Source organism: Haliaeetus leucocephalus, unplaced genomic scaffold, assembly GCF_000737465.1.
Source record: "Haliaeetus leucocephalus isolate CR32 unplaced genomic scaffold, Haliaeetus_leucocephalus-4.0 Scaffold848, whole genome shotgun sequence".
In the NCBI taxonomy this organism is placed as follows: domain Eukaryota; kingdom Metazoa; phylum Chordata; class Aves; order Accipitriformes; family Accipitridae; genus Haliaeetus; species Haliaeetus leucocephalus.
The window spans coordinates 9,016,595-9,027,328 of record NW_010973284.1 but is presented as its reverse complement, the minus strand read 5'-3'; the positions used below and the strand labels follow the sequence as shown (position 1 = coordinate 9,027,328).

At 61.2% G+C, this 10,734-nt stretch overlaps 3 protein-coding genes across 3 annotated transcripts in view; 2 read left to right on the top strand and 1 right to left on the bottom strand.

Annotated features, from left to right (window-relative positions):
• Positions 1-433: 433 nt before the first annotated feature.
• On the top strand, positions 434-6,238 carry PLK3 (polo-like kinase 3). The gene is made up of 15 exons (XM_010582725.1): positions 434-610; positions 668-775; positions 862-978; positions 1,437-1,566; positions 1,642-1,729; positions 2,283-2,378; positions 3,062-3,257; positions 3,605-3,731; positions 4,131-4,240; positions 4,320-4,437; positions 4,542-4,625; positions 4,822-4,984; positions 5,112-5,241; positions 5,487-5,597; positions 5,985-6,238. Exons 1-15 carry the CDS (start codon positions 434-436, stop codon positions 6,177-6,179), a joined length of 1,950 nt encoding a protein of 649 aa, XP_010581027.1. The 3' UTR covers positions 6,180-6,238.
• Positions 6,239-7,879: 1,641 nt separating this feature from the next.
• Positions 7,880-8,557, bottom strand: TCTEX1D4 (Tctex1 domain containing 4). The gene has a single exon (XM_010582473.1). It carries the CDS (start codon positions 8,555-8,557, stop codon positions 7,880-7,882), a length of 678 nt encoding a protein of 225 aa, XP_010580775.1.
• A 1,950-nt stretch (positions 8,558-10,507) lies between these two features.
• Positions 10,508-10,734, top strand: part of BTBD19 (BTB (POZ) domain containing 19) — a 6,849-nt gene continuing 6,622 nt past the window's right edge. Inside the window, exon 1 of the mRNA XM_010582723.1 lies at positions 10,508-10,698. Coding sequence (XP_010581025.1) covers positions 10,508-10,698 — 191 coding nt within the window. The remainder of the gene's footprint in view (positions 10,699-10,734) is intronic.

Here is a 10,734-nt window from a genome sequence, read left to right as displayed (position 1 = left end):
CCGGGGCTGGATGCGGCCCCTCGGCCGCCGCACGCCGCCTCCGCCCTCCCCGCCTCTCCCGGCGGGTCCGCAACAGCGCTGGAAGCTGTGAATCACCCGGGCTGGCTGCATGCCTTGCCGGCTATCGGAGACGCATCGGTTTCGGGGCGCCCCGCGGGGCGTGCGTGGGCCGGCGGGTGCCCCGGTTCCCAGGGGTGCCGGCCCGCGCCGCTCCGCCACACGCAACTTTTCCTCCCGCTGCCAGCGGCGTGTGTGGGAGGCGGGTGCCGGTTCCCAGCCTGGCCCGAGCGGGCTCGGCGGCTGAGTGTGCAGATTGGAGGCTGACATCATGGCAGGAAAAACCTGTCTCCGTGGGGCGGCCTTTCGGTGGCCTTCGGTCCCCGGGCTCCCTGCCCGGCGCAGGACTTTCCAGGTTGATCTGTCATGTGGAAAGATGCGGAGTCTGGCCAAGGGGGGAGGAAAAACACCCTGGAGGTTTTACAGGAACTGGGTGAAGAAAATCCCTGGTCGAGAGCATCGCAGTTCAGATCTTAGTGGGCGACGCAGCAGGAGGGAGCGTGTGACGCTCGCCGGGCTGCGCTGCAAGGGAATGGAGGAGGAGGAGGAGGCTGTAGGCAGGGGCGAAGAGCTGTCTCTCACCCATCTGTAACCACCTCTTCCCTTGCAGGGTGGGTTTGCACGATGTTATGAAATGACGGACCTCTCCAGCAACAAAACCTATGCCGTGAAGGTCATTCCTCACAGTCGGGTGGCTAAACCCCACCAGCGGGAGAAGGTGGGTGCTGTGGGGCTGGTGGGGCGCTGGGCTGGCAGGGTGCAGCAGGGGTCCTGTGCTCACCCAGGACCGCTGCTCCCTTTCAGATCACCAACGAGATCGAGCTGCACCGGGACTTGCACCACAAGCACATCGTCAAGTTCTCCCACTACTTCGAGGACACAGAGAGCATCTACATCTTCCTGGAACACTGCAGTAGGAAGGTGAGCGCTGGTGTGGCCTCCCTGCCAAAGGATCTCCTAAACAGAGCCGTGGCTGACTGGAGCAGGTCTTATCTGAGGTGCTTTGTTAGCACGCTCCTTCTCCTGGGCTGCCTTGCTGCCTGCCCTGTCACACCCTCTGAGGTCAGTCACAAGCTGTGCGGTTTCGCATGGCGCTGGGGACAGCGCTGGCTGCCTGTCCTACTCGGGCTGCCTGCTCTTGTTGGCATCTTTAGCTCCTGGTGAGGCCACCATAAATCCAGTGGTTGCCCTGGTTGTGCTGAGCAACCTCCAGCCTTGTGTGAGGAGTCTGCTGAGGTCATGGCTGTGGAAGGAGGATTATTTGTGGATGTGCAGCTTCTGGAAGAACTGGCTTTGACCCTGCCTGCCCCATGCCTAGTCAGCAGGACTGCCTGTTCTCCCTGCCTGCCATCACTAAGCTTCCTTTTCTCCCTCTGCAGTCCCTGGCCCATATCTGGAAGGCCCGCCATACTCTGCTGGAGCCCGAAGTGCGCTATTACCTCAAACAGATCATCTCAGGCTTGAAATACCTTCACCTCAAGGGCATCCTGCACAGAGACCTCAAGCTTGGTGAGTGCTGTGGTCGAGGCAGGGAACGAGCTGCCCCAGAGGGACTTGTGGTGACACATCTCCCTTGACTTGCAGGCAACTTCTTCATCAATGAAAACATGGAGCTGAAAGTGGGGGACTTTGGGCTAGCTGCTTGCCAGGATACCTCTGACCAGAAGAAAAAGTGAGTTTGAGGTTTCCCTAGTCCAGGGCCCTCTGAGGTTTCACTCTTCTTCCTCCTGCAGCTTCCCGGGAGGGTGGAGGGGTGAGTGGTCCCTCTTGGCCTGGTGAGGGCAAGCCTTAGGGCCCCTTCCTGGGGTGGGGGAGGGATTCCTGCCCCAGCTGCAGGCAAGGCGAGGGGGCTGGGGGCTTTGTGGCTCCTTCAGGAGTGAGCTCGCAGCCGTGGGGGAGAACAATGTGCTGACTATTGCTATTGTGCCTGCCCGGCTGCCCTGCCGGCTGCACGGGCTGGGACACAAAGGCTCTGTTCCTCCCCAGCTCTAGGACAAGCTCTTCCCAATGGCTCCCCAGGAGCAGCTGCTACTGACCCCCAGGAGCTGGAGAGGGGGGGAGTCTGTGTGGGGCTCCTTGCAGATGGAGGGGGGCTTTGGGCCACAAAGAGCAAAATGGAGGGGGGAGGAGGACAGGCTGCAATCTAAATCCCAGGGCTCGGAGCGGGGGGAGGTTGTCTGCGAGGGAATACAGAGCATGCGCTGACCTGGCGCTCTGCCCCACAGGACAATATGTGGGACCCCCAACTACCTGGCCCCAGAAGTGCTGCTGAGGCAGGGCCATGGGCCAGAGTCGGACGTGTGGTCTCTGGGCTGTGTCATGTAAGTCTGTGCTGCTGGGTGGGGAGGGGTCCAGGCAGCCCTGCCTGCGTGGGCTGGGGGAGAGCCGGGCTGTGGAGCAGCCCCGATGAGGAAGTCCTCTTGCGCTTTGCCTCGTGGCTTTGCAGCGCATGCCAAAAAGCAGAGGGAAGGGAACGAGCGGCTGGATCCTGCCCAGCCCCGCTTTGGAGTGGGTGCTGCCCGCCAACCCGGGACGCTGCTCCCGAGGGCTGCGGGAGCTGCGAAGGGCAGGCGCTCTCGTGCCACGCTCAGCTCCGGTTCAAAGCAGGCTCGACCGCCTCGCAAACCTGATAAACAACGGAAAATCTCAGTGGCTGGCGGTTGCTGCCGCTCTGTTGGGGGAGCGATCGCTGTGCTGCTTCGGCGCATCCAGCCCCTTGCCCGGCCGCTGCCCGCAAGCTTCCTGTCCCATTTTCCGCCCCGGTGGCGGTGGCAGAGGGTGGCCTTCGCCTGGCAGCTCTCTCCCCTTCCCCAGGGCTCCTCTGCTGTTGCTCTAAACAGTTTCTAGGAGGAAGCGTGGCCGGATGTGAGCGCGGCTGCCCGGGCTGGAAGTGGTGCTCCCGGCCAGGTGTGGCCGGCCAAATGCCAACAACTTCCCTGCTTTAAGTGCTGCTGAGTCACAAGCCTGGCAGGGATGTGACGGTGGCACGTGTGTCCCCTCCCAGGTACACCCTGCTGTGTGGGAACCCTCCCTTTGAGACCTCTGACCTCAAGGAGACCTACAGGTGTATCAAGCAGGTGGAGTACACCCTCCCTGCCTTCCTCTCCCTGCCTGCCAAGCACCTCATCGCTGGCATCCTCAGACGCAACCCCCAGGACCGCCTCACCCTCGAGGAGATCTTGGATCATGAGTTCTTCAAGGTGAGTGGGTGGGAGTCTGGTGTTGACCTTTCTCTGGGTGGGATGAGGCTTTTGGGGGTGTGCAGGATGTGGTCCTTGGAGCCCAAGTCTCCGTCCTTCAAAGCAAGCAGCCGCTGTCCTGCCCAAATGCCAGCCAGAGGAACTGAGGGATCCGGTGTGCTCTTGCTGCCCTGTCCCTATAACATGGACAATTGCCCATATTAATTCCAGTCGTGGGGCCAAAGCTTGATGGAAATGCAAGCTGGCTGTCAGGAGGGCTGTGAGGGACTGCGGTCAGCCCGAGGCAGCTGCTCTGCCTGGAGCTCGTGGGCTGTGGAAACCAAACCTCTGCCTTGACCTCTCTGCAGGGCTACACGCCTGAGAAGCTCCCTCCCAGCAGCTGTGTGATGGCTCCAGAGCTGAGTCCCCCCAACCCAGCAAAGAGTCTGTTTGCTAAAGTCACCAAGACACTCTTTGGGAAGAAGAAACCCAAGGGTGAGTCCATGTACTTGCCCAGGAGCCTCTGGGTGACCCTTCTTCCAAGGAGAAGTGGGTCCTATCTCCTGGAGAGACATCCTGATGGGTCTTTGTGGACCCCCTGCCCAGGGCCAGCACAAGCTGGGTGTGCCCCTGCCCTTCTGGCTGCTGGTGGCCTGGCATGGGTGTGCGCCTGGAGAGCGGATGCTGTGCTGCAACCCATGGGGGCAGTTCCTCCTGGAAGCCCTGTGTTGCATGAGAACTGGGAAGTGAAAGCGGGAGGCAGCTGCTTGACACCATCCTCACCACTGTGGGCATGGGAGCAGATGAGGGAGAGCTGAGCTTCTGGGAGAGGTGGCCCAGATGTCCCCACCCCCCTGCGCTCAGCAGCGTGCTCATCGCTTGCTTTCTCCTCAGCCAAGAAGGGCTCTTTGGAGGACAAGGATGACATCTCCAAGCTGGTCACTGGGCTGATGAAGACCTCTATCTGCCGGCAGATGAGCTATAAAACCGTGGAAGGGAATGAGGTGAGAATGTCCCCGAGCCTGTGTGCACCCCTCCTTAGGGGAGCAGGCAGGAAGGTGATAAAGCCAGGTATCTCTGCAGGCCACCCCTGTATCATGCCGCAGCGCCAGCTCCAGCCCCGTGGAGACAGTGGTGGAGGAGACATCTCACAAGTCTGTGTCCCCCTCCATCCGGGGGACGATGGCCAGCAGCTGTGAGGGTGAGCAATACCTGCCCAGGCCACCCCAGCCTGCCCCGAGCTTCCCATCCTGCCCTGGCTGATAGTGGGGCCGGCTGACTCAGCCTGTCATCTTCTCTCTGCAGCCTTTGAAGACTGCATCACCGCCTCTGCCATCATCGAGTCGGCTGTCCAGCTCCTGCGGACCTGCCTCTCCTCCATGCCCCTAGGTAAACCAGTTGGACTGCTCTGGGATGGGACAGGGTGCTGTGCATCCCCTTCCCCATGGGATGAAGGCATGGCTGCTATTTGGTGTACCTTAAATGCTGCCCAGAGCCTGCTGTGGGGAGTCCGCTCCCCCCCCGGGGAGGTGAGGTGGGCAGGGGCTGACTGTCTGCTCTGCTCACCCCCTCTCCTCTCCACCAGCGGAGAAAAACCCAGCTTCCCTGGCCCGCCACGAGCACTTTGTCTGGGTGAGCAAGTGGGTGGATTACTCCAACAAGTATGGCTTTGGCTACCAGCTCTCCAACCGCAGCATTGGGGTCCTCTTCAACAACGGCACGCACATGACTCTTTCCCCCAACCACAGGTAAGCGGTGGGGAAGGGGCTGGTGTCCTTGGGGAAGCCCCTCGGGTGGGAAGGGGCAAAAGGAGGCTGTGCTAGGGGTGAGTTTGGTGTTGGGTGGCCCCAAAGCTCATGCTCTGCTCCCTCCCAGGACTGTGCATTACAACCCGACCAACAGCAAACACCTTGTCTTCTCTGTGGCCGCCATCCCCGAGCAGCTGCAGGGACAGATGAGTGTCTTGCGCTACTTTGCATCCTACATGGAGCAGCATCTCATGAAGGTGGGTGCTGGGGCCCTGGGGTGGGTTGGGATCATGGGTGGGTTGAATGTTGGGTCATGGCTTGACCACACTGCTTGGGCCTGTGGGACTCCCAGCTCACAGGCTGTGGTCAGGTGGACACCCAGAGAGCCGTGTCCTCGGAGTGGGGACCCCCCTGGGGGTGTGTCCAGGTTTGGCTGTGTGTATGCTGGTGGCAGTGCTCCCATGTATGGGACCAGTGGCTTATGCAGACCCTTCTCTCCAAGGGAGGTGACTTGCCCAGCACAGATGACCTCGGGCAGCCGGCTCTGCTCCTCCTGCAGTGGGTGAAGACAGACCAAGCCTTGCTCATGCTCTTCAGCAGTGGCACCCTCCAGGTACGTGTGGGGCACAGTGGAGATGCCCAGACCCCTGTGAGGAGGAGGCCAGTGGCGGGGGGACTCCTGGCCTGTGTCAGATATCGTCTGCCACAGCCCAAATGCAAGGTTCAGCTGTGAAAAACAGCTGTGGGTGCAGGATGCTGCTCTAGTGCCCAGAGCTGCTGGTGCAGCTTGTCCAGCTCATGGGGGACATGACACTTCAGTCGGCCGCTCCTGTCTGCCCTGGTGCTGGGGCTGGTGCGTTCCTGCCATGGGGCGTGGAGCAGGGATGCTCCTGGGCAGGTCAGGGAGGAGGAACGGGTTGAGGCAGGAAGCGTGGCTCCATCCTGGCTCCCGACATGCCGCGGGAAGCGTGAGTTAAACCAAGCCCAACCTGTCTCCTAGGTGAACTTCTACAATGACCACACCAAGGTCATCATTAGCAAGCCTGACCATTCCTGCCTTGTCACCTACATCAACCGGGAACGCAACTCCTACACCTACAAGCTGTGCAGCATCCAGGAGCTGGGCTGCTCTCCTGAGCTCCACCGCCGCCTCAGATACATCCTCAAGCTCCTCCAAGAACGGGCTGAGGCCTAGCATGGGACCTTGGGGAGACCTTCTCTGGATGTAGAGGTCTCCCCCTGCCCTCCCACAGGATGGGAGGTATGTTGTGGTGCTGGCTGCCCACCTGGGCACCCTGTATCCCAGTGCTCAGCTGGACTCTGGACTGACATGTGGATGTGGTTACAGCAGCAGGTCTGGACATCCTTGCTGCTCCCTGGCTCTGGGCAATCACTGTCTTCCCACTGACAGCTCCTGGTCTTGGTGGAGTGGACTGGGGTGGCACAGGGAGGTGATGGGTGAGTGCCCTGCAGCCAGGTTTGGGGCTGGCTGTGCCTTGTTTGTAGCCTGGTGCTTCAGCCTGCCCTGGCTGGCAGCTGCTTGCAGTGGGTGCTTGGGCTGTCTTGCCCAAGGTGATGCACCAGCTGCACAGACCCTCTCTATAGCCTGGAGAGGACTGGCATAGCCTTGACCTCAAGGCTTGGCTGCTGTGGGTAGGAAAAACTCCTTCCCAGGAGTGGACAGGGGTGAAGGGCACTGCCTGCCCTGCCAGGGGCTGTGTGGGCTGGTGTATGCCACTCCACAACTGCTACACTAAGGAGGGGGCTGTGCTGGGCCCAGCTGGGCCCTGTATGCTCCCAAATTGTGAATTGTCTGGTACAAGTTGAGGTTTGATAAGGGGGGGGGAGGGATCTGAGGGCTTGCCTGAGGAAGCCCTTGTCTCACTGGGACCCAGGGAGGTTTCTTGTTTCAAGGCAGTCTGCTGTGTGGGACTATTTATGTATCTTATTTATATGGAATTATTTATTTTCCTGTTGGTCTGTCCATGTGCAGCTCCCCTGTCCCTGACTCACCTCAAAATAAAATTTATTTGTATAAGGGCAAACGGTCTGCCTTGCTTGGAGCTGGGGTCACAAAAGGATTTCAGCTTCCCCATCATCCTTGCTCCAGGGCTGCTTCTGCCTGCCAGGCAAGATCCCTCTTGACACTGGCTGTTGCTGGGGGACAGGGTCAGGAAGGCAGGATGGAGGTGAGGAGCCCATGTGGTACCTCTACTGCCCTTCCTGGGGCTGGCAGTAGGGGCAGAGTTAGCTCTTGCTGATGCCTGTGGAGCCCTGGGGCTGCTTCAGCTTTTCCTTGCTGCTGCCAAACTCTCATTCCCAAGTGTCTCTGCATTTAGACCAAACCCAGTTGCTCTCATGCTTCTGCTGAGCTGGAGAAGGCAGGGGCTGTGGCCCAGGGGGTGGGTGGGGTGCCTGGGTCCTTGCACTATGACACCTGGTGTGATGGGATAGGAGCTGGGGATGAAGCCAGGAAAGAGGAGGGACTTTAATCTGCTCCATGAGCTTGCTTTGAAGGTGATCTGTCACCTCCTTCCCCAGTGCTGGTGTAATCAATCTGCCTGTGAGCAGCTTGTGCTGTGGGAAGTAGGCTGAGCTGCTCCCTGTAGCATGGCCTTGGGCAGCTGCCTGCTCCAGGGTAATGCAGCCTTTTGGCTTGCATTTGCTGCAGCTTGGCTCTGCTTGCAGATTGTGGTACTGGAAGCTACAGCATGGGTGTGAGCCCAGGCTGGGGGCTGTAGCAAGCATCAGGGCACTGAGGTGTGTCCATGCCTTGCTCTGTGTGTGTACCATGGCTAAAGACTCCAGGTATGAGCCACAGCTAGAGCAAGCCTCTTTATTTCAGCTGTTTTCCCCCTGTAGCTCTACAAGGCTGGGTGGAGGGAGAGGCAGGTGTTACTCAAAGTAGACCCCATGCACTGTGACCACAGCAAAGAGGGAGGCATTGGAGAAGTTGGCAGAGGCAAAGCTGTCACTCTCAGGGTCCCACAGTGCCCGGCTGGCCACCAGCAGGCTCTGCTGGCCCTGCTGGCCCAGCAGCACATGGCAGACCAGCTTGTAGCGGGGTGGCACTACTTCCTTCACCTGGTTCTGCAGCAGCTCAGCCAGGCTCTGGGCTAGCAGGGCGCTGCCCTGGGGGCTGTAAACCATGGTCCCCAGGGCACTGGCCAGGGCCCCCTCCAGCACCCACTGCACCCGCCCCGCGTTGAACTTGCAGCCTTCGTCTGGCCCCATCCTGTAAGTGTTTTCGAGGCGGGTCTTGAGGATGGGCTGGAAAAGGGGGAGCCCGGAGAAGCTCACGCGGCTGTGGAGCATCCAGGGGCCGATGGAGGGGCGCCTGCCCCCTGGGGCTGCCCCGAGCGAGCTGCGGCGGCTGGCCAGGGGTGCCGGGAGGGTGCTGAGGATGGAGCTGCGGCGGGAGAGCAGGGGTGGTGGTTTGCCCTCCTCGGTGCTCCGGGCTGGGGCTGGGGGCTGGGAGCCACGGCGGGTGGCCCGGAGCAGAGGGGCTTCAGTGTTGTCTGCAGCTGTCACCTGGGCTGGCAGGGCCATCTCTGGGGACAGCTGCTCAGCCATATGGGTGGCCTGGAAAGGAGACGTGGCTTTGAATGTCAGGGGGAGGTGGTTTGTCCCCCAGTCTCTCTATCACACTGCCTCTCTGCTTTGCTTCTCCCTGTCCCCTGCAAATCCCATGCCTCCTGGCATGCGGGTCTCTGTGGGGCTGGATGCAGAAGGGCTGGGGGGACTGCAGCAGCTGCCTTCCCTTCTCCAGCACCTCCATCCCCAGCAGCCTTGGCCAGTTGGGGCTGTTCCAGCTCAGCCACACATGGTCCATCCAACCCCCTGCTCTCCCCTCTCCAGCCTTTCCCCCTGCTATGGGTGAGCGGCTCCTTCCCCTCCCGCCTCCCCAGCCCTCCTGCCTGCATCTGGTCCCACACTTACCCCAGCCTCACTCCTGCCCTGCTGGGGTAAACCCAGGGGACTTGTCTCCAGCTGATGTTGTGTTCCCAGCTAGCCAGAACCAACCTTGGTCCCACAAGTCACAGTGAGCAGGGCTAAACCTGTTGTGTTCCTGAAGCATGAAGTGTTGCTACGTGACACTGTAGCTCTCCAGGGCTGCTCTGGGGCATGGCTCCTGTAACTCCTTGTTTCCTGGTCCCTGGACATCCCTGTCCCCTTCCACTCCTGCCCTGTCTGCATTTCCAGCTGTGCCAGCACAGGGACGTGGTCGCTCAGAGCATGTGTCCTCCAACCTCAGCTGCTCCCTGCTAGCCCTGAAAAATGCTTGCTGGTGTTGAAAGGAAGAGCAGGGGGGTGGAGAACAGACGCTGTGATCACCGCTTTGCACCCCAACCATAGGCTGCACCAGACCTGGGACCTCCAACAGCTTGATTTTACCCATAGGTTTGCATCCTTCAGGTACTTATCCCCCCTGCACCAAGGGAGAGCGTTGACAGGTGGGCACCCACTGAACACAGCCCTGCCACGTGCTGGGGACCCTGCTGCCGCAATGCCCTGGCCCAAGGGCAGGTTTGCTGGGGGCTCCTGACCCCAAGCGGGGTTTCTCTCCGACGGCGGAGCCCAGCCCAGCTGGTACGCCACGGCTGCCCCGTCAATGTGCCTTTGTCTAGTCCAGCTGCTGAGCTATTTGAGGAAAGTGGAGACGGCTTTTGTGTTTCTATCTCCCGTCAAAGGTATTTATAGCCTGCCGCTGACTAGCGCTGCCAAGCGCGCTGGCAGCTGGACCCCGCTCCCTCAGGGTGCTGCCATCGGCTGCAGGTCCTGCTCCTCCCTTTCCCTCCTACTGCCACTGGCAAGCGAAGTGGGTCCCTCCGTGGGCATCCTCCCTGCGTCGCTGTCTGTGGGCTGCTCAGAGTCAGCCAGGCTTGTGAAAAAAAGGGATGGGGCATCCCCTGGCACAGCACTTGGTTTGGGCTTGGGCAAGGCTGGTTATGCTTTTTCTTGCCTGTGATCACTTGTGTCCTAAGCAGACACGAGAGCTGCAGGGCTTTGGCCTGGAGCATCGGCAGGAGAGAAGGCTTTTGCCGTTTCAGGAGGCAGATCTCCCCACTGGGCTCGAGTTTGCTCCACTGCCAGTGCTGGGGACCCAGCCATGCCCAGCGGCTTTCCGTGGGGGCTGTGCATGCGGAGGTGGGGGTGATCTTTGCTTGTTTAACCTGTGCATGTGTTGCCTTTTCCAAAAATCCCAGCCGCCTGCCTCCCTTCACCTCCAACTGCCCCATCCACAGGCTCCTCCGCAGCAAAGCAACCGGCTGGGGGGCAAGCCCCGTGCCGGTGGTGCCGGGGCCATGCTGCAAGCCACGGCAGCGATACGCCACTCAGACCGAGATGCAGGCCTGCTTCCCCGTTCCGATCCCATCTGGCAAACGCCCAGCCAGAGCCGCCTCGGCAGCAAGGGTGGGCTTCGCCGCTTCGCCGCCCCCCCCTTTCTCCCTCCCGCTGCCTCCCTGACAGCCGGGCGGCCTGGTCCCGGTGCTGCCTGCCAGGTTTCCCTAGCAATGCGCCATGCCGTACGGCGCAGCGGCCTCCTCCCTGCGGCCTCCCCAGGCCGGCCGGCCTGCCTCCCGCCTGCGCCGCCTTCCTCCGCCGCCCTCCCCAAGGCAGCCCATGGCCGGACCCTGCTCGGCGCGGCTGCAGGGCGAAGCGGCCGCCTTCACCGCCGCCCTCCGCACCCTGGTCAACAACCCCCAGTTCAGGTGAGGGGCCGAGGGGCCGCCAACCCCCCCCCCCCC